Source organism: Schistocerca nitens, chromosome 2, assembly GCF_023898315.1.
Source record: "Schistocerca nitens isolate TAMUIC-IGC-003100 chromosome 2, iqSchNite1.1, whole genome shotgun sequence".
Lineage (NCBI taxonomy): Eukaryota > Metazoa > Arthropoda > Insecta > Orthoptera > Acrididae > Schistocerca > Schistocerca nitens.
In genome coordinates this window covers 380,566,957-380,590,792 of record NC_064615.1, presented here as the reverse complement: position 1 = coordinate 380,590,792, position 23,836 = coordinate 380,566,957, and the positions used below count along the sequence as shown (strand labels likewise).

At 44.4% G+C, this 23,836-nt stretch overlaps 1 protein-coding gene across 1 annotated transcript; it reads left to right on the top strand.

Annotated features, from left to right (window-relative positions):
* Nucleotides 1-6,591: 6,591 nt before the first annotated feature.
* Nucleotides 6,592-9,495, top strand: LOC126236210 (cuticle protein 21-like). The gene is made up of 2 exons (XM_049945330.1): nucleotides 6,592-6,603; nucleotides 8,868-9,495. The coding sequence occupies exons 1-2, from the start codon at nucleotides 6,592-6,594 to the stop codon at nucleotides 9,471-9,473; spliced, it is 618 nt and encodes a 205-aa protein (XP_049801287.1). The 3' UTR covers nucleotides 9,474-9,495.
* The last annotated feature ends 14,341 nt before the right edge of the window (nucleotides 9,496-23,836 follow it).

Genomic DNA, 23,836 nt, shown 5'->3' with positions numbered 1-23,836 from the left:
ACTAGATGTAGATGTAAAACATATCAGCAAAAGAAAAATTACTACGAACACCGGGAGAAACAACTATGGTAGTACTTTTCTATCAGGTATGCAGCTGCCGTCAGACTTCAAGCTAAATGTGATAATTCCAGTATCAAAAAAGGAGTGTGTTTTTAAGTATTTAATAAGGCACAGCTGCAGAACACAAACAAGAATTAGCTCAGGAAGAATGGAACAGCTGGTCAATTTGGTTTCAGGAGAAATACAGGAACATGTGAGGCAATACAGACCTTACCACTCGTCTTACCAGATATGTTGAAGTAAGACTTTTATTTAGCAATTGTAGATTTAGAAAAAAATTGTTAAAGTTCGACAGCAATACATTCTTTGAAACTCAGAAGTCATTAGGGGTATAATTCAGGTATCAAAAGGTGATTTACGACTTGTGCAGAAATTATATAACAATCATAAGACTCTAAGGACACGAAAGTGAGGCAGTCGTTGAAGAAAGCCTGAGCGTGGATAGCATCAGCCGATCAGTCTGTACAGCTAAGTTTAATTCAACGGGTAATTACTTGAAAAGTGGTTAAAAGATATAAATGGGTACTGGGGTATAGTCAAGTGTTGTTGGGAGAAATAAAGCTGGAAATCAGAAGTAGTAGAACCACTCCGTCTACAAGCCACAAGTGACCCAATGGGACCATCCGACCGCCGTGTCATCCTCAGAGGAGGATGCGGATAGGAGGGGCATGGGGTCAGCACACCGCTCTCCCGGTCGTTATGATGGTATTCTTGACCGAAGCCGCTACAATTCGGTCGAGTAGCTCCTCAATTGGCATCACGAGGCTGAGTGCACCACGAAAAATGGCAACAGCGCATGGCGGTCTGGATGGTCACCCATCCAAGTGCCGACCACGCCTGACAGTGCTTAACTTCGTTGATCTCACGGGAACGGATGTATCCACTGCGGCAAGGCCGTTGGGAGATTTGAAGTAGGAAATGAGACATCAGAAGTAGTAGAAGCACTTTTCTTATTCCTGCATCAAATGATGGTGGAAGTACAAGGGATTGAAATACAGACTGACGATGGGCAAAAAAATTAAAAATACCTCTTAGAAAGAGAAACGTGCTAACATCGAATAGTAACATACTTTTCTGAAAGTGCGAGAATCATCCGAAAATTAACCTCCATTAGGCTATAAACAAAATAGTGGAATACTTAATACAAATGTATTAGGAAAATCGTAAAACTCCAACTACAGAATCACCATCTAAGCATCTGTCACCTCTCTTAATAAGAAGACAAATCCCATCTGCAGAAAATTCTGCCGCCCGTGACTGTAGCCATTCCGGAACAGAATCTCGAATTTCTTGGTCGGATTCAAAGCTAGTTTTTCATTTTCATGAATAAGTGGAAATGACATGGTGCCAAGTCTGAGCAGTAGAATGGATGTTCGAAAATGTTCTGTTCGGACTGATGCAATGATTTTTGTTTACCGCGTACAGTGTGGCTGAGCATTCTCGTGCGGAAAGACTTCACCGTTGCTCTAGGGGCGTGTCTTTCTTCTTATTTTTCTAACTGTCTCATGACAGGCTGCAGAAATGACTGCCATTTCCCTTTCCGTAATATGCACCAAACAGATTCTTTTAGGATCTCAGTTAATGGCAGTCATAACCCGGCTTGCAGAGATTGGTAAGCATTTTCCGGTTCTACGGGCGGGGCGTTACGACTTCCTACAATTGATTGCATAGGAAACACATGTCGTGGCACCGGTTACGATTCCGTTCAGTATAGGTTTTCTCCTTGTGCGTCGAGTAAAGAAAAGAGTCCAGAGATGGAGTCATCAGTTGAGTTTGATGGTTCTCAGAAAGGAGTTATAGTAATATAATTCTTTACTTAGATCTGATGCAGGAAACTCTTGGATACTTGTGCGGAAGTGGAGAAATCTGTCTGCAATACGAAGAGTTCTGTGGCTGACAGAAATAATGACAATAACGTTACCCAGAGCTAATTCGAACTGCAACGTTTAAGATCGCAATATTGTCGGCGGAGCGGCAGAAGGCTAAGTTTAACAGAAAGCAGAACGTAAACAGCCCGTGCAACTGCGTTTCATTTATAATTAAGCAATATCGGCTTGACATGGAGCGACATCATCTAATGAGATGGGCGATCTTCAACGGTTGTGAACACGCATGTACGCTCTACGACTGGCAAAGCTGCGACACAATATCGATTCATTCAAATGCCAGTTGACAGCTACAAAATGCTTCAAATGGCTCTGAGCACTAGAGGACTCAACATCTGAGGTCATCAGTCCCCTAGGCTTAGAACTACTTAAGCCTAAATAACCTAAGGACATCACACACATCCATGCCCGAGGCAGGATTCAAACCTGCGACCGTAGCAGCAGCGCGGTTTTGGACTGAAGCGCCCAGAACCGCTCGGCCACAACGGCCGGCTCGAAAGCTACATTTACGAGTAATGAGGGAGGAAGCGAGACACTAGTGTGTCATAGATTGTAGTTTCATAAATACTTTATACATGTGACGGCAAAATCGTCCACCCAATTTTAGAACATTATTTGATGAGTACTAACCAATACAAACATAATGACGATGAAGTTACTTGTAACTCGATGTCAGTACTCCTAAAACAACACTACATCATCACTTTGGCACTGAATGTAGCTATAAAAAAAAAGCAAACTCGCTACTGACGAAATACACGGACATTTATCGAGTAAAAAGCTGAGAAAAGCACAAATGTTACAACTGAATAAAGCGGGTAGAACAAGCAAAAGAAAAAATTGCCTATCTCTAAAAAATGCTAAACCATTAAAATCGGAGGTTAGTCCAACTATAGAGACTGGAAAGAATTTTAATAAAATTCAAAAACTGTAATTTTACGAGTTTTATATTTTTTAAATAATAATCAAGGGAATCGTTAGGAGAGCGATAATTGGTTGTAAAAACAACAATACACTATAAATTTTAACTTATCTCTCTTTCACAGAGACATTGTCTATCTCCCTCCGCCATGAAGACAACAGTGTTGTTCTAATATCTTTTACTGGAGAGAGGTCACTGAAAACACAAAACGGTAATTTACAAAAAGTTGAAAATATCACCAAAAACAAATCTCAGATATTGTTCATTTCTGTCAGTTGCCATACTTTTTTTTTAAAAAAAAAAGTGTCGTTGGCACGAAATTGATGACATAGGTGCTGTAATCTAATTTCGAAAGAATGACGGGCCAAATACTTTTGGAATAAATATCCCAGTGAAGTCCAGGTAAATTTCAGAAAACCACAGTAATGGAAAATCAGGGTAACAGTAGAAGTCACCGTGGACGCAGTAGTCCTTGATGTTGTTGTGTTTTTCAGTCCAAAGACTGGTTTGATGCAGCTCTCTATTCTACTCTATCCTGTGCAAGCCTCTTCCTCTCTGAGTAACTACTGCAGCTTATATCCTTCTGAAACTGCTTACTGTATTCATCTGTTGGTCTCCCTCTACGATTTTTACCCCACACACTTCTCTCCAGTACTACATTGGTGACCCCCTTGATGCCTCAGAATATGTCCTACCAACCGATTCCTTCTTTTAGTCAGGTTGTACCACAAATTTCTCGTCCCCCCAATTCTCTTCAGTAACTCCTCATCAGCTACGCGATCTAACCATCTATTCTCCAGCATTCTTCTGCAGCAGTACATGTCAAAATCTTTTATTCTCTTTTAGTCTAAATTTTTTTATCGTACATGTTTCACTTCCATACATGACTACACTCCATACAAATACTTACAGGAAGAAGTGCATGACGCTTAAATCTATACTCGAACTTAACAAATATCTCTTCTTCAGAAATGCTTTTTTGCCATTGCCAGTTTACATTTTATGTCCTCCCTGTTCGACCATCATCAGTTATTTTGCTTCCCAAATAGCAAAACTCGTCTACTACTTTAAATGTCTCATTTTCTGATCTACTTCCCTCAGCATCACCATATTTAATTCGACTACATTCCATTATCCTCGTTTTGCTTTTGTTGATGCTCAGCTTATATCCTCCTCCTAAGACGCTATCCATTCCGTACAACTACTCTTTCAAGCCCTTTACTGTCTCTGACACAATTACAATGCCATTGGTAAACCTCAAAGCTTCTCTTACACCAATTGGATTTTAATTCCTACTCCAAATTTTTGTTTTGTTTCCTTTACTGCTTGCTCAATGTACAAATTGAATAACATCGGGAATGGGCTACAACCATGTCTCACTTCCTTCTCGAACTTTGCTTCCTCTTATGCTCCTCGAATCTTACAACTGCCATCTCGTTTCTGCATAAATTGTAAATAGCCTTCCGTTCCCTATATTTTATCCCTACCACCTTTAGAATTTGAAAGAGAATATTCCAGTCAATAGTGTCAAAAGCTTAATCTAAGTCCACAAACACTATAAATATAGGTTTATCCTTCCTTAGCCTATCTTCTATGAGAATCGTAGGATCAGTACTGCCTCACGTGTTCCTACATTTCTCTGGAATCCAAACTGATCTTCCCTGAGGTCGGCTTCTACCAGCTTTTCCATTCTTCTGTATAGGATTTGTGTTAGTATTTTGTAACCGCGACTTATTAAACTGACATTTCTGTAATTTTCATACCTGTCAGCGCTTTCTATCTTTGGAATTGGAACTACTATATTCTTCTTAAAGTCGGAGGGTATTTCACGTCTCTCATACATCTTGCTCACCAGATTGGAGTTTTGTGATGGCTGGCTCTTCCGAGGCTATCATTAGCTCTAACGGAATGTTGTCTACCCCCGAGGTCTTGTTTCGACTTAAGTCTTTCAGTGCTTTGTCAAATTCTTCGGCCGGCTTGGGTGGCCGAGAGGTTCTAGGCGCTACAGTCTGGAAACGCGCGACCGCTACGATCGCAGGTTCGAATCCTGCCTCGGGCATGGATGTTTGTGATGTCCTTAGGTTAGTTAGGTTTAAGTAGTACTAAGATCTAGGGGACTGATGACCTCAGAAGTTAAGTCCCATAGTGCTCAGAGTCTTTTTTTTCACATTCTTTACGCAGTATCGTATCTCTCTTCTCATCTTCTTCTACGTCCTCTTCCATATCCATAATGTTGCGCTGAAGTACATCTCCCATGTATAGACTCTCTGTATACTCCTTTCATCTTACTGCTTCCCCTTCTTTCCTTGGGAGTGTTTTTCCATCTGCCGTCTTGATATTCAAACAGGTGGTTCCCCTTTTAATTTTCCCCTTTTAATTTTTCTATAGGCAACATCTACATCCATGTATTTGTCCTCTAGCCATTCCTGCTTAGCTATTTTGCACTTCGCCTCGATTTCATTTTTTAGACAATTTTGTTCTCTTTCACCTACCTCATTTATTGCAATTTTATACTTCCTCCTTTCATTGATGAAATTGAATATCTCTTGTGTTGTCCAATGATTTCTATTACGCCTTGTATTTTTACGTACTTTGTCCTCTGCTGCCTTCACTGTTTCATCTCTCAAAGCTACTGTTCCTCTTCCCCTGTATTCCTTTCCCCTGTTCTTGTCGGTCGTTCCCTAATGCTCCCTTTGAAACTCTCTGCAACTCTCTGCTTACAGCTTATCCAGTCCCATCTACGTAAATTCCTACTTTGTTGCAGTTTCTTCAGTTTCATTCTGCAGATCATAGCCAATAAATTGTAGTCAGAGTCCATATCTGCCCCTTGAAATGTCTTATAATCTAAAACCTAGTTCCGAAATTTCTGTCTTACCACTATATAATCAATCTGAAACCTCCAGGTGTCTCCAGATCTCTTCCACGTTTACAGCCTTCTTTCATGCTTCTTTAACCAATTGTTAACTACTATTAAATTATGCTCTGTGCAAAATTCTACCAGGCGGATTCCTCTTTCGTTCCTTTCCCCCAGTCCATTTTCACACAGTACTTGTCCTTCTCCTCCTTTTCCTACTATCGAATTCCAGTCCTCCACGACTATTAAATTTTTGTCTCCCTTAAATATCTGAATAATTTATTTTATTTCATCATGCATTTCCTCAATCTCTTCCACATTTGCGGAGCTAGTTGGCATATAAACTTGTACTGCTATGGTGGGTGTAGGCTTCGTGTCTTTCTTGGCTACAATAATGCGTTCACTATGCTGTTCATAGTAACTTATCCGTGTGCCTATTTTGTTACTCATTATTAAACCTACTCCTGCATTGCCCCTATTTGATTTTGTACGTATAACCCTGTATTCACCTGACCAGAAGACCTGTACCTCCTGCCACCGAACTTCACTAATTCCCACTTTGATATGTTGACTGTGTTGCTATTATAAAACATAACTGAGTGTTCCAAATATTTCGATCAGTATTACGAGAGTGGCAGTGATCTCTCTGTTAAATGTCTTGAGCACCCGCCGGATTCCATTTCGTAGCGGACGGCTGTGTCTCAATTGGGGTAGGTGTGCCCACGGCTTGCCTTGGCCGATGGCCGTCATCCATGCCACGCGTTGCGAAAACGCGGGCAGCGCCCCGCCACACCTGCAGCGGGTATATAACTGCCGGCCGGACAGTGCATCGTCAGTCCTGCACTCCGCTCAGCGAGACACTCACCGACATGGCCTGCAAGGTGGGTGCCGCCGGAAGACTGAACAACTTCCACCTGCCGACTGTGATTCCAGTGTCAATACATCAGTGGTGTTACAGTTCCGTCATGTGCTTCGAACTTGACAGCGTATTGCCAGCTGCAAAGACAGCGGTGCCGACACAGACGTGAGCATGTGGGACTCTGTATAAACTCGATAACGTATGCTATGTAGGATTCAACGCCTTGCACTGGATGGTCTGTCTAATTGTGTTTCAGACCAGCTAGTGGGGAATCATACGCAACGTGGGGAGGGATGTGGAACTTTCAGACTCTCGAAGATGCCGAGTAGAGAATTCCAAAGGTAAGAAGGAAAGTGAAACATCTCGTCAATGATAGGTCGACTGATATGCAGCATTAGCTCACAATAAACGTAAATGGAGAAAGGAATCGATCGTGGATCCCGCTGAGGGAACTGCAACAGTATTTACTTCAAGCGATAGAGGGAATTTATGGAAAATTTAAATCAGGTTGGACGGACTAGAACACGAGTCCAAAGTCGAGTGAATACTTTCTCGAAAAAAAAAAAAATTGCACACTCACGTAGACAAGTAGGAGCCTGTTTCCAAAATCTTACCAGATTAAAGTCACAGGAGAAACGTTTATGCGCGCAAATAACTAACAGTGGGACTTAAAGACATACTGAAAAAAAAAAATGGTTCAAATGGCTCTGAGCACTATGGGACTCAACTGCTGTGGTCATCAGTCCCCTAGAACTTAGAACTACTTAAACCTAACTAACCTAAGGACATCACACACATCCATGCCCGAGGCAGGATTCGAACCTGCGACCGTAGCAGTCGCACGGTTCCGGACTGCGCGCCTAGAACCGCGAGACCACCGCGGCCGGCAATACTGAAGACTAATGCTGGATACAGATTTCTATTTTGATCTACACCACTTTCCTCAGTACGATATATCCTTCATAGTTCAAAAAAATGGCTCTGAGCACTATGGGACTTAACATCTTAGGTCATCAGTCCCCTAGAACTTAGAACTACTTAAACCTAACTAACCTAAGGACGTCACACACATACATCCATGCCCGAGGCAGGATTCGAACCTGCGACCGTAGCGGTCGCGCGGTTCCAGACTGTAGCGCCTAGAACCGCTCGGCCACTCCGGCCGGCTCCTTCATAGTTAGTCGAGCGCATTATGAGCAGGGTGAGGGGTGCCTAGGTAACTCAATTACTAAGAAGATACCCTTTGCAAAGAAAGGATACGCATTTCATTAGAATCCCATCACACATCCTTAATGTACTAGGAAATTTCATTATAAAGTCCGTCATGTCTCAATGAGAGTGACGTCACTTTTTGCAACCGTCAAAAAATAAGATTTTTAGAAGATGGCTGTGGTTGTTTCTTCCAAGTAAACTATAAGGACGACCGTTACTGTCACACAACAACAGTTGAAGAGAGCAAAATAACGCTGATCATACCAAGCACTCTGTTGCGACATAGCACATAGCATGTTCACTGTAAAACCAAATTCTCGTTGGATTTGCAATACTGTGTCATCAAACTGAAGTTGCAGACGTAACAATACTACGTAAGTATTGTGGATTAGAAAGATGTTAAATACCAAAGTAATGCCGTAATGACGATTGTCTTAGTAGACTTCTAATGGTGAAGAAGGTTTTATACGGCAGCTTCAAAATGGGTCTTCAAAACGCCAATGACTTGCCGTTTTCCATTCATGCTACTTACATACCAATGTAATTACACGTCCTCAACCCGCCGAGAGCGCTAATAAGCTGCTTTCGCGACTCAGGTACGCGCCACCTACGCATCAAATCAGCCCAGCAAATTACCGACGTCGGCCGGTGTACCGGCCAGCCTGGATGTGATTTTTAGGTGGTTTTCCACATCCTGCTAGGTGAATACCGGGTAGTACCCACATTCCGCCTCACACACATCTGAACTCGTTCGCAGTATTCCATGGATTACACTGGACGCAGACACCTGGGGTACACTAATTCCGTCCCAGGGGATGCGGGTGGCAGCAGGAAGGGCATCCAGCCAGCCACCACTTAAAATTAACCTGCCAAATCCCTTCCTAATCATGCCGACCCTATGAAACAGCGGGACAAGGCACCAGTAAAAGAAAGAAAGATAATTACACCTCCTCACTTAGCTTTAAAAACGCCGCTAAATAACGTACAAAGAACGAAGTAAATGTAAAGATTTAAGTTATTGACTGCCTCAGAAGTAAATGAAGCTAGACATAATGACAGATCTGTGTGTTACAGCTGATCGTCCTCGCCGCCTTCGTGGCCGTCGCCCGTGCTGGCTACCTGGGCGCCCCCGCCGTGATCGCACCCGGCCCAGCCATCGCCGCCCGCGCTTACGCCGCCCCCGTGGCCTATGCCGCCCCCGCACTCCACGCTGCTCCCGTGGCGTACGCCGCCCCCGCACTGCGTGCCGCCCCCCTGGCCGTCGCCCCCGCCGTGAGAGCCGCCCCCGTCGCAGTCGCCGCCCCTGCCGCCGTGGCCGCCGAGTACGACCCCAACCCCCAGTACAGCTACGCCTACAGCGTGCAGGACGCCCTCACCGGTGACTCCAAGAACCAGCAGGAGAGCCGCAGCGGTGACGTCGTCCAGGGCAGCTACAGCCTGGTCGAGCCCGACGGCTCCATCCGCACCGTCGACTACACCGCCGACCCCGTCAACGGCTTCAACGCCGTCGTGCACAGAGAGGCCGGCGCCCACCCTGCCCCCGTCGTCGCCAAGGTGGCCGCCCCCGTCGCCTACGCCGCCCCCGCCGTCGCTAAGATCGCCGCCCCTGTGGCCTACGCCGCCCCGGCTATTGCTAAGTACGCTGCCCCCCTTGCCTATGGCAAGGCCATCCTGGGCTAAGCTGTGTAAATAGGATATATTTATTGTGTGTGAATGCGTTTTGTATGATATGATAAACATAAAGAATAAAATTCGTTAACAAAAAGAATCCGTTGTTACGAAGTTACCTGAATATTCTCACTTTTCAGGAGTGTTTCACTTCATATGTCTGCTTTCACTGTGCATTAATATCAGATAATACTACAATACAATGGAAGGTTCACATCGCACCCAAAGAGTAACGATACTGGAATTACAGTGTTCCTAAAAAATTTCCACAGTAACAAACCATTCTAGTTTGTCGTTTAGAGCTATTGAAGTGATCAATTAGTGGCAGTTTTCAGCGCGCATGTCGTTCTCTCAAAGTAAAGCGTTCACTTGGAGGCGCCGCACGTGGCCAAGCCGACGAAGGGCACAAATTATTTTTGTTGGGGGGGCATACGTTCAGTGTCCAGCATCAACAGCGCCGCAAGCAATCGCTCTTCCAGTGTAGAGTCTGAAGCTGAAGATGACGGTCCATCTTTTGCTGCAGCACTGTGCGATAGTGAAGTATTGAGCGATGATAACGAAACTTTTGCTTGTGTGCTGCTTGATGAAGAGGAAAAGAAGGAACCTGGCGGAAAAGGGTTCTGGTAAACAATATGTACGTCAAAGGACATGATCATGTAGAGTTCATACTCTGTTTCCCTATTTCATGAAAGACAATTTATTTTCAGTGTGGTATCAGCGAACAGCTTACGAGAAATTTACTTCTGTCCTTGAATTACTCAAAATGGTTCAAATGGCTCTAAGCACTATGGGACTGAACATCTGAGGTCATCAGTCCCCTAGACTTAGAACTACTTAAACCTAACTAACCTAAGGACATCACACACATCCATGCCCGAGGCAGGATTCGAACCTGCGACCGAAGCTTAGGGCGGTTCCGGACTGTAGCGCCTAGAACTGGTCGCCCACAGCGGCCGGCCCTTGAATTACTGTAGCGTGGTGTAACCAGGCAATTAGAAAGGCTGATATTCCGAAGGAATCTACTACTTACTTTAAGGCACTGAGTTTATTTTAAGCTAAAACTTATACACTCCTGGAAATTGAAATAAGAACACCGTGAATTCATTGTCCCAGGAAGGGGAAACTTTATTGACACATTCCTGGGGTCAGATACATCACATGATCACACTGACAGAACCACAGGCACATAGAAACAGGCAACATAGCATGCACAATGTCGGCACTAGTACAGTGTATATCTACCTTTCGCAGCAATGCAGGCTGCTATTCTCCCATGGAGACGATCGTAGAGATGCTGGATGTAGTCCTGTGGAACGGCTTGCCATGCCATTTCCACCTGGCGCCTCAGTTGGACCAGCGTTCGTGCCGGACGTGCAGACCGCGTGAGACGACGCTTCATCCAGTCCCAAACATGCTCAATGGGGGACAGATCCGGAGATCTTGCTGGCCAGGGTAGTTGACTTACACCTTCTAGAGCACGTTGGGTGGCACGGGATACATGCGGACGTGCATTGTCCTGTTGGAACAGCAAGTTCCCTTGCCGGTCTAGGAATGGTAGAACGATGGGTTCGATGACGGTTTGGATGTACCGTGCACTATTCAGTGTCCCCTCGACGATCACCAGTGGTGTACGGCCAGTGTAGGAGATCGCTCCCCACACCATGATGCCGGGTGTTGGCCCTGTGTGCCTCGGTCGTATGCAGTCCTGATTGTGGCGCTCACCTGCACGGCGCCAAACACGCATACGACCATCATTGGCACCAAAGCAGAAGCGACTCTCATCGCTGAAGACGACACGTCTCCATTCGTCCCTCCATTCACGCCTGTCGCGACACCACTGGAGGCGGGCTGCACGATGTTGGGGCGTGAGCGGAAGACGGCCTAACGGTGTGCGGGACCGTAGCCCAGCTTCATGGAGACGGTTGCAAATGGTCCTCGCCGATACCCCAGGAGCAACAGTGTCCCTAATTTGCTGGGAAGTGGCGGTGCGGTCCCCTACGGCACTGCGTAGGATCCTACGGTCTTGGCGTGCATCCGTGCGTCGCTGCGGTCCGGTCCCAGGTCGACGGGCACGTGCACCTTCCGCCGACCACTGGCGACAACATCGATGTACTGTGGAGACCTCACGCCCCACGTGTTGAGCAATTCGGCGGTACGTCCACCCGGCCTCCCGCATGCCCACTATACGCCCTCGCTCAAAGTCCGTCAACTGCACATACGGTTCACGTCCACGCTGTCGCGGCATGCTACCACTGTTAAAGACTGCGATGGAGCTCCGTATGCCACGGCAAACTGGCTGACACTGACGGCGGCGGTGCACAAATGCTGCGCAGCTAGCGCCATTCGACGGCCAACACCGCGGTTCCTGGTGTGTCCGCTGTGCCGTGCGTGTGATCATTGCTTGTACAGCCCTCTCGCAGTGTCCGGAGCAAGTATGGTGGGTCTGACACACCGGTGTCAATGTGTTCTTTTTTCCATTTCCTGGAGTGTATTTCACTTTAATGTAGAATAACGTTTTACGAACTCACTTTAAACATAAATGATTCGTTGCAAAATTGATTTGGACAGCTTTCGATACAGATACTGCTACAGTCTCCTTCTTTGTCTTAAGGATGTTCGAATGGTTCACATGGCTCTGAGCGCTGTGGGACTTAACATCTGAGGTCATCAGTTCCCTAGAACTTAGAACTACTTAAACCTAACTAACCTAAGGACATCACACACATCCATGCCCGAGGCAGTATTCGAACCTGCGACCGCAGCGTAGCGCGGTTCCGGACTGTAGCGCCTAGAACCGCTCGGTCACAGCGGCCGGCTTAAGGAGTTCGTGTTTCCTTCACGTGTCATCGCCACTGAAATGTTTTCTGATGATTCGTCAGCAATCATCACTTCTGTTGCAGATGCTCTGTAACGTACTATTCTTTCTATTTCGATATGTTATCGAAATATGTTCAGCTTTGTCTCTCGTATACTTTTTACTTCCCAAATATTCTCGTAGGGCAGCAGCTGCGAAAAGATCTTCATTACCTTCTTTTTTCAGGCTTCTATGGGCCCCACAGTATTGCAGCTTGAAAGCGTCTGAATATTACTAGACTCATGTTTTGTCTGTTCGTTTATGCCGAAGTATTTGAGTGTTTAGCCGGCCGAAGCGGCCGTGCAGTTAAAGGCGCTGCAGTCTGGAACCGCAAGACCGCTACGGTCGCAGGTTCGAATCCTGCCTCGGGCATGGATGTTTGTGATGTCCTTAGGTTAGTTAGGATTAACTAGTTCTAAGTTCTAGGGGACTAATGACCTCAGTAGTTGAGTCCCATAGTGCTCAGAGCCATTTGAACCATTTTAGCCATTTGAGTGTTTAGAGTTGTTCTCTACAATTTTTTCATGAGCATGATAGAGCGTTCCACGGTTCATTGCACCTACTACCAAATCCCTGCGCCCCTCGTCAATGCTGCCATCTGACTGGTGTCGCAAATTTCACAACGCGGTATTTGTTTGTTGCGTCATCCGCAACAGGCGTACAGGCCGAGTGGTTGCCGACAAGACACTACTGGCCACGTTCTTCGCTGCTAGGCCCGCGCGACGCGACCTAGAGCAAGCTCTCCAATTGTAGACGCTGCAGAGGACACACGTCAGTGAGGTCCATGCAGCGCATCCCAGACAATGCACATAACTGTAATTGCGTGTTAGTTACTATGAGCGAATCTTATCGAAGTATTGCATTAATCTCTAAAAGGGACTAAAAGTACAAAATTTTCATTGAAGACAGAGGTGACGGTCTCACTGGAGTCGCCGTTGTCAGGGATAAAAACATAACCTCCATCCCGGTTAAATAATGCACGTATTGACAAACGTAATTTCCAACCCCCGTAATTTCCAGTTAAATAATGCACATAGTGATATTTTATCAGTTAATACTACGCTGAAGGGCCAAACAAACTGGTATAGCCATGCGTATTCAAATACAGAGATATATAAGCAGGCAACGCCTACATAAGACAACAAGTGCCTGGCGTAGTTCTTAGATCGATTACTGAGTTTAAACGTGTCGTTATAACCGGCGCAATAGGACACAGTATCTCAGAGGTAGCGATCAACTGGGGATTTTCCCGTACGACCATTTCACGAGTGTGCCGTGAATCTCTGTAATCCGGTAAAACATCAAATCTCCGACATCTCTGCGATCAGAAAAAGATCCTGCAAGAACGGGACCAACGAAGACTGAAGAGAATCTTTCAACCTGACAGAAGTGCATCCCTTCCGCAATTTGCTGCAGATTTCAATGCTGAATCATCAACAAGTGTCAGCGTGCGAAGCATTCAACGAAACATCATCGATGTGGGCTTTCGGAGCAGAAGGCCCACTCGTGTACCCCTGATGACTGCACGACGCAAAGCTTTATGCCTCGCCTGGGCCCGTCAACACCGACATGGACTTTTCGTGACTGGAAACATGTTGCCTGGTCGGACTAGTCTCATTTCAAAATGTATCGAGCGCATGGACCTGTACGGGTATGGAGACAACCTCATAAATCCATGGACCTTGCATGGCAGCAGGGAATTGTTCAAGCTGGTGTAGGCTCTGTAATGATGTGAGGCGTGTGCAGTTGGAGTGATATGAGGCCCCTGATACGTCTAGATACGACTCTGACAGGTGACATTTACGTAAGCATCCTGTCTGATCACCTGCATCCATTCTTGCCCATGGTGCATTCCGACGGACTTGTCCAATTCCAGCAGGACAATGCGACACCCCACACGTCCAGAATTGCTACAGAGTGCCTCCAGGAACACTCTTCTGAGGTTAAACACTTCCGCTGGCCATCAGACTTCCCACACACGAATATTATAGAATATATCTGGGATGCCTTGCAACGTCCTGTTGAAACGTCCCCTTAGAAAAATTTATACATGACTGTGCTTAAACTGACACAATATTTTTAGCGCAACGCAATCTGACTTTCAATAATCCCTACAAAAGAATGGCCCTGACTAACATTAACCTATACCTTTCACAAATCACTTACCTCACAAAAATCTTCGTTACTCGAACTACAGCAATACAGCGAGCGCCACTACTGCCAGCTAAATAAAAGATTCAAACTACGGAAGGCACTAACTACTGATAGGCATAGTTAGCAAATGAAAGATTTTAATAGAGAACAAACAATGTATTTACCTTAATAGTCATAATATATATATAGCAGTTCATGACATCCAGTCTTACAAATTTCAAAACTCCGCCATCTCTCTCCCCACATCCACCACTGCTGGCGGCTCACCTCCAACTGCGCAACGCTATGCGCTGTTAACAGCCAACAGCCCAACACTACAATGGCGAATATTACAACAATGCCACCCAGCCACAGACTGCACACAGCACAGCCAGTGATTTTCATACAGATCGCTACATGGCGTTACCAATGTAAAAACCTAAACAGCCTACTTACACTGTTCATAAGAGATCTCCACCCCCTCGTACTCTTACGGATTTATGGACAGCCCTGCAGGATTAATGGTGTCAATTCCCTCCCGCACTATTTCAGACGTTAGTCGAGTCCATGCCACATTGTGCTGCTGCTTTTCTGCGTGCTTGCGGGGGCACTACACGGTATTAGGCAGATGTACCAGTTTCTTTGGATCTTCATTGTATGAACTAACAAGATATCACGAATATTACGGTCATATATTGTTCTCCTCACAGACACCTTTCTGAAGGCACTTGGATCGCCTGTTCAAGCAGTTCCCTAAAAATTCCTGTTACGTAACGATGTAAACCGACATAATGGTCTGTGGGACGATAGTATAAATGTAGTGGGATCGGGCAAGAAACTTACATTGGTCGTTCTATTTAGTTCTGTTTAACACGAAACACACTACAAGATTCGGTACTCCATTTAAACAGCAATCCTCCCCTGACAATGACGTCATGTTAGTATCTCCTACTTCATCTCTGAAACGGTGGTGCATGCAGCTTTCTGACACCTAACTGAGCAAATGTTTGGTAATAAAAATTTCTTTGACTCATCCTGTTGTCCATGGTCGTGCAAGTGACGGTAGAGCCGAGAAACTGTAAACACCTTTTGCTTTTCAAATTTCTTCGCATGGTTTTCAACGGTACCTAGTGGCTACACCCAGCATACCAAAATAAAAATTGCGGTCGCGCTACACTCTATAGGGACCTGATCACGTTCAAGGGCGATGGAGCCTTGCGACGTCCAGAGTGAAGAGTTTAATCGCCCATGGGGTGTCAGCAGTTTGGAATGATGTCTAGAATGTTGTTCTGTTGTTCATCGCACTGCGAACTGTAGTTTTCGATCGCCCAACGGAAGGAGTGGTTTCTTGGCGCCCTTTTTGCCTCCTCCTCAGAGGTTTTCGTGTTACTTCTGAGTGTCGGTGTGTCTGAAATGCTTTCCTCTGCCACCCATAAGGAAATGGCGTCATTAAAACTCTAATCGTCGAATTTTTTACCTCCATCACGGAAACGTCGAAAGAAGGGATGAAATGTGGGGAAGAGGGGGTGTGACGAGCTTCCCACGCTGCGACACTTCCACGGTGGTGTGGGGCTGAATGGTGGTATAATTTGTTGCCAATGTGATATCATTAACCCATATGAACTTTTTTTCCTCTCATGTGTCGACACATAGCTGTTTGAACCGTCGCCGAACCCGAGGGTGACGTCGCAGGGCGCTACTCCATTGCAACATTACAGAGGAAGGTTGTTGGCATCTTTGAGCTAATTTCTGCGTTGCAATCGGAGACAGTTACAGGGTTTCGAAAAAATGACCTTTTAATTTTGTTGAATAGTGTACTTACGAGTACTACAAACATACGTATATGACGAGTACACAGATTGCAAGCGAAGGAGATTCGAATTAGCAGCAAGCTGTCATACTCTGAACTGAAACATCAACAAATATTGAAATGTTCAAATCTCGCATAGGCAATGGAGGACCGTGAAGAGATATCTCTGTAAACAACCACAGACTAGCTCGCTATAGTCTTTCGAAACTGTTACAGAAGAGGCGACGGGAACTCCTGAAAACATCATCTGTAAATAGTTTGATTGACTGTCATCTATGGATATTAGTAAAGTGGGCAAGTTGCAACGAGCTGATCAGATGCATGCGTAAGTACTAAAAACATATGGGTCTTGACGTGGAATCAGATAGGTTCATCATCACTCTATGGTTGTTCGCTCATGATGCTGTAGGCTATAGCGAAGTATCGTCGCTGCATAAACGTAATGAAATGTGGAATGATTTAAAAGGTACCCCCATTTGATGCACTGGATAACAGCTCTATTTATGAGTACTTCCATACTCAAAAGTAACTGAACGGCCTGAATTGCGTTCCACCTGATATGTGTGCGATCCGCATAACGTATCTTTTTTTTGGGACAACTTATCTCTTCGCGGTAGAGTCCCTTCACTATGCAAAATGGTTACCACAAGAAACACTGTGGCAATCAGTCCTGACGTAAATTAAAATCACAATATTTCAAATATTAGGAAACAGTTTATTAGAAATAGGACGGCTCTTAACACTTGTAAACTTAACTTTATTACAGTTACTGTCATTTGAAAAGTATTACTTTCATTACAATCTGAAACAGCTGACTATCACGTAAATCATTCAGTAACACTTATTTTTTTTAAAAAAAGAAACATTTTGAGAACGTGAGCAGTTACTTGTACGCGTGTTTGAACTTTAAATGACGGGACTAAAGTTTTTGTCCTGGATCTATACTCAAACCCAGCACCTATAGCAAAAGCTAACCAAGCAAAGCTTTCGTGCATGATCAAGACTCAATCACTGCAACGATCGTCATTGCTAACTAGCAACAAAGAGACGTGAAATACTAAAGTGTTCACGGGTATCAGTTAGCCAGTATGAACCTGAAAACAAAAGGCGAAAATGTTTGCACTGAACCGCGAATCCCATGAAGACCACGAAAGATGTTCAGTATAGTTTCACTTACAATTAACAAAAAAATGGCTCTGAGCACTATGGGACTCAACTGCTGAGGTCATTAGTCCCCTAGAACTTAGAACTAGTTAAACCTAACTAACCTAAGGACATCACAAACATCCATGCCCGAGGCAGGATTCGAACCTGCGACCGTAGCGGACTTGCGGTTCCAGACTGCAGCGCCTTTAACCGCACGGCCACTTCGGCCGGCTACAATTAACAAGGCGAGGGCTTGTTGGACAGGGAAATGCAATGCTGTAAAGTTTTGCGATGGAGATTCGAACCGGATGGCTGGTCGGATTGTGTACTTAGTGAAATCACATGTCAGGTACAGAATATTTTCAGCGGTATTCTTATATATATATATATATATATATATATATATATATATATATATATATATATATATATATATAACCGAGCGAGGTGGCGCAGTGGTTACACACTGGTCTCGCCTTCGGGAGGACGTCGGTTCAATCCCGTCTCCGGCCATCCTGATTTAGGTTTTCCGTGATTTCCCTAAATCGCTTCAGGCAAATGCCGGGATGGTTCCTTTGAAAGGGCACGGCCGATTTCCTTCCCCATCCTTCCCTCACCCGAGCTTGCGCTCCGTCTCTAATGACCTTGTGTCGACGGGACGTTAAACACTAATCTCCTTCTCATATATATATATATATATATATATATATATATATATATATATATATATATATATATAGGGTGAGTCACCTAACATTACCGCTGGATATATTTCGTAAACCACATCAAATACTGACGAATCGATTCCACAGACCGAACGTGAGGAGTGGGGCTAGTGTAATTGGTTAATACAAACCATAAAAAAATGCACGGAAGTATGTTTTTTAACACAAACCTACGTTTTTTTAAATGGAACCCCGTTAGTTTTGTTAGCACATCTGAACATATAAACAAATACGTAATCAGTGCCGTTTGTTGCATTGTAAAATGTTAATTACATCCGGAGATATTGAGTACCACTCCTCCGCTGTTCGATCGTGTGTATCGGAGAGCACCGAATTACGTAGGGATCCAAAGGGAACGGTGATGGGACCTTAGGTACAGAAGAGACTGGAACCGCACATTACGTCCACATGCTAACATCTTTTTAATGGTCTTTTTCACTGACGCACATGTACATTACCATGAGGGGTGAGGTACACGTACACACGTGGTTTCCGTTTTTAATTACGGAGTGGAATAGAGTGTGTCCCGACATGTCAGGCCAATAGATGTTCAATGTGGTGGCCATCATTTGCTGCACACAATTGCAATCTCTGGCGTAATGAATGTCGTACACGCCGCAGTACATCTGGTGTAATGTCGCCGCAGGCTGCCACAATACGTTGTTTCATGTCCCCAGCGGTTGTAGGCACATCACGGTATACATTCTCCTTTAACGCACCCCACAGAAAGAAGTCCAGAAGTGTAAGATCAGGAGAACGGGCTGGCCAATTTATGCGTCCTCCACGTCCTATGAAACGTCCGTCGAACATCCTGTCAAGGGTCAGCCTAGTGGTAATTGCGGAATGTGCAGGTGTAGCATAATGCTGATACCACATACGTCGACGCGTTTCCAGTGGGACATTTTCGAGCAACGTTGGCAGATCATTCTGTGGAAACGCGATGTATGTTGCAGCTGTCTGGGCCCCTGCAATGAAGTGAGGACCAATGAGGTGGTCGCCAATGATTCCGCACCATACATTTACAGTCCACGGTTGCTGTCGCTCTACCTGCCTGAGCCGGCGAGGATTGTCCACGGACCAGTAATGCATGTTCCGTAGATTCACTGCCCCGTGGTTTGTGAAACCCGCTTCATCGGTAAACAGGTAGAACTACAACGCATTCTCTGTTAATGCCCATTGACAGAATTGCACTCGATCATTAAAGTCATCACCATGTAATTGCTGATGTAGCGACACATGAAACGGGTGAAAGCGGTGACGATGCAGTATGCGCATGACACTATTTTGACTCAGTCCACCGGCTCTCGCAATGTCCCGTGTACTCATGTATGGGTTCATGGCAACAGCAGCTAACACACCAACTGCACCCGCTTCTCCTGTGACGGGCCTGTTACGGACCCGTTTGCGTGCTACGACCATACCTGTTGCATACAGTTGGCGGTAGATGTTTTGCAATGTGCGGCACGTTGGATGCTCTCTGTCCGGGTACCGTTCTGCATACACCCAGCAGGCTTCAGCTGCATTTCGTCGACACTCGCCATAGATGAGTATCATCTCCGCCTTTTCAGAGTTCGAATACACCATGGTCACAGTTCCTACAACACTAACTATCACAGACGTCTGGTAACACGGTGTACTACAGTTGGTCTGCGTGCGGAGACGAATGCAGAATAACAATAGCAGCAAGCGCTACATGCGGACACTGCGACAGCTAGACCAAACCACAACAGTGCACTACAGCCACACTCGTAAACACGGTCGTCATCGTAAACATGTCCCTGCAGATGCTGCTCGCCGACCGTGGCCCGTGTTTGTTACAACACGCAACTGAACGTCGGAGGTTTCAAGCGTCAACTTTAGGTTACAATATCTCCGGATGTAATTAACATTTTACAATGCAACAAACGGCACTGATTACGTATTTGTTTATATGTTCAGATGTGCTAACAAAACTAACGTGGTTCCATTTAAAAAAACGTAGGTTTGTGTTAAAAAACATACTTCCGTGCATTTTTGTATGGTTTGTATTAAACAATTACACTAGCCCCTCTCCTCACGTTCGGTCTGTGGAATCGGTTCGTCAGTATTTGATGTGGTTTACGAAATATATCCAGCGGTAACGTTAGGTGACTCACCCTGTATATATTAATGACAGAGATTCGAACCAGGCCAGGCACGTACTGGCGCCATTTTCCACCAACGAATAGACATTAAATATCGATTACTTGTTCACCAGTGGAGAGATGTGAATATGTTTGACTAGAAAAAAACACGATGAAAAGTTTTGTGTGACTAGGAGTTCAATCCCACATACATGGTTACGAAGACGCGTTAACTATAAAATTGTGTTTCAGGGGCACCTAGGTGTGGCATGTTTGAGCGTTAAACGATGTGATGAAACGTTCTCTGCTGACCTGGAGTTGAACCTAGAACTGATTACACACGAAAAAGGTGTAAGAGACAATGATCTGCGAACAGCTTAAGAAAAAGAGACCATTAATGGTACTGTACGACATTCCAGAGGACACAGATACAAAGACACTAAAAGACACAACATACGTGCAGAATCTTTAAGATGAACTGACTAAGAAAAGCTTCGAAAGAGGCGTTACAGTACGATTCAGGGCAGGACCATTGGGAAGACAAGTGGTCAATCAGGTTACTGAAGTGGCCCCTGAGGTTACAATAGCTCTCATGAAGCAACAAAAAGTGTATCATGGGTTTCATTCGGTTTCAGAGAAAGACTATCTAGTAGTGAGGCAATGCGTTCATTGCCAAGACCTTGGTCATTTAACAGAATATTGTGATAAACAAATAGTACTTTGTGGACATTACGGAGAAGAAGGCCATATCAGAAAAGGCTGCAATACAATCAAACAAGCGACAATGTGTGTGGCGTGTAAGTATAGGACTAAAAAGTGCACAGGAACAGAGCTGAATGTCACCCATACCAAACCCTCCTGTTGTTGTTGTGGTCTTCAGTCCTGAGACTGGTTTGATGCAGCTCTCCATTCTACTCTATCCTGTGCAAGCTTCTTCATCTCCCAGTACCTACTGCAACCTACATCCTTCTGAATCTGCTTAGTGTATTGATCTCTTGGTCTCCCTCTACGATTTTTACCCTCCACGCTGCCCTCCAATGCTAAATTTGTGATCCCTTGATGCCTCAAAACATGTCCTACCAACCGATCCCTTCTTCTAGTCAAGTTGTGCCACAAACTTCTCTTCTCCCCAATCCTATTCAATACCTCCTCATTAGTTACGTGATCTACCCACCTTATCTTCAGCATTCTTCTGTAGCACCACATTTCGAAAGCTTCTATTCTCTTCTTGTCCAAACTGGTTATCGTCCATGTTTCACTTCCATACATGGCTACACTCCATACAAATACTTTCAGAAACGACTCCCTGACACTTAAATCTATACTCGACGTTAACAAATTTCTCTTCTTCAGAAACGATTTCCTTGCCATTGCCAGTCTACATTTTATATCCTCTCTACTTCGACCATCATCAGTTATTTTACTCCCTAAATAGCAAAACTCCTTTACTACTTTAAGTGTCTCATTTCCTAATCTAATCCCCTCAGCATCACCCGATTTAATTTGACTACATTCCATTATCCTCGTTTTGCTTTTGTTGATGTTCATCTTATATCCTCCTTTCAAGACACTGTCCATTCCGTTCAACTGCTCTTCCAAGTCCTTTGCTGTCTCTGACAGAATTACAATGTCATCGGCGAACCTCAAAGTTTTTACTTCTTCTCCATGAATTTTAATACCTACTCCGAATTTTTCTTTTGTTTCCTTTACTGCTTGCTCAATATACAGATTGAATAACATCGGGGAGAGGCTACAACCCTGTCTCACTCCTTTCCCAACCACTGCTTCCCTTTCATGCCGCTCGACTCTTATAACTGCCATCTGGTTTCTGTACAAATTGTAAACAGCCTTTCGCTCCCTGTATTTTACCCCTCCCACCTTTAGAATTTGAAAGAGAGTATTCCAGTTAACGTTGTCAAAAGCTTTCTCTAAGTCTACACAAAGCCTCCTAACAAGGCAAATTTTAAGAACGATTATGGGCAGGCATCTCATAACACTACAAAACAATGAGGACTCTAATAACACCATCAAGTGCCGTCTATTTAAGACACTTAAATCACCATCGAGAAGGAGGTAGGACGCTGATAGGACGAAGAATTTCTGGCGAAAATTGAGCAGTAAGTACCACAGAAAATAGCATGCGACACAGACCGAAGTAGTACATCATGCGCCTACGAAAAAGCAGGAAACAAGCTTTTGGCGAAAATTCAGAACTATATGGTATAACAGAGAAGCAAAGCCAGAGGAGGATGAAGGCGTGGCGTATGATACAGGTGATCACGATCTAGTGCCACAAACTGGGCAATTGTACGAAGAATGCGACAGCACACATTCTGAGGAATACACTGCGCTGCCTATAGAAGTAAAAGAAGATTCGTCAACGCAGGAGGTCAATCTTCAACAAAAATAGTATGAGTCTCATACCCAGTTCGTACAGGAAATAAACACCTACTTCAAAGAAGTAAAAAATAAAGAAGTGACCGGAACAAATCCGCTACAGACTTCTGAAAGCATAGAGAACGTTTACTAAACCTTTGAGACATCCATTAAGGTATAAGCATCCAGAAGGAAATTATATTACTTTTTCTGAGCTTCATTTAGTAGACAGTAGGCGTATGCAGCTCACTAGACTGGAAGAACCGATGACCCTCACTACAGCGTTAAGACATCTAGAAACGGGGATAAGCATCCAGAAGGGGAGTATATTACTCTTCCTGTGCCTGGTTTCGTATGCAGAATTCATCTCAGAATGAACAATCTGCCAACAGAAGCTGAAAACTGGAGAAGTTATTAAAGCAGGTTTCTGCCAAAAGTAATGAATCATTCTCCTTAGATATGTTATACAAGCACTTTGTGATGACGCAAGGTCGTATAGAACGAAATCACAGGCGAATAGGGTAAGATTCTCGAATATATAAACCATCATCCTTAAAGGAGATAAAGATAGGACAACTTAATGCCATGAGAATTGTCACGGTATTGCACGAGGGTAGATGACTGGCACAAGAACTGAAGTTAGATGTATTGTGCCTCAAAGAACCATATACGAAGGTAGGAAAGATCCCCAGTATGTCAGTAACTGCCCAGATATCCACACAAGGGCAACGTCCTATGGCAGCAATGATTGTATTTAAAAAGGATATAGCACTGACAAAAATATCACAGTATTGTTCAGAACACTTAATCTGTGTGGAAATGTGAAATGGGAAGGAGAGGTGCAACCTGGTTTCCACGTATTTCAGTTTAATGGTGCAAATGAGAAGTCAGTATTGTGGCATAGCCACCTGAGTGATGACCGTGGAAGACAACTAGAAAAAGTCATTATGGAACTCAGCCTACAGGTATTGAAAGCATCTCACAATCAGCCAACCTATGAAGGGAGGATCGGAGCAACGTCAAATATTGACGTCACTTAAGGGGCTCCGGAACGCCCTATACTTGCAATGTTAAAATAACGCTTATAAATTACATCTTTCCTCACAAAGTATTTGAGGTAGGAAGTTTAACTTTTTACAGATTCTTTATTGGAATATGGGCTACAACTTAACACAGGGATTTTACAAAATTTTATTTCAGTTATTAAAGATGATTTTTTTTCAATTGTA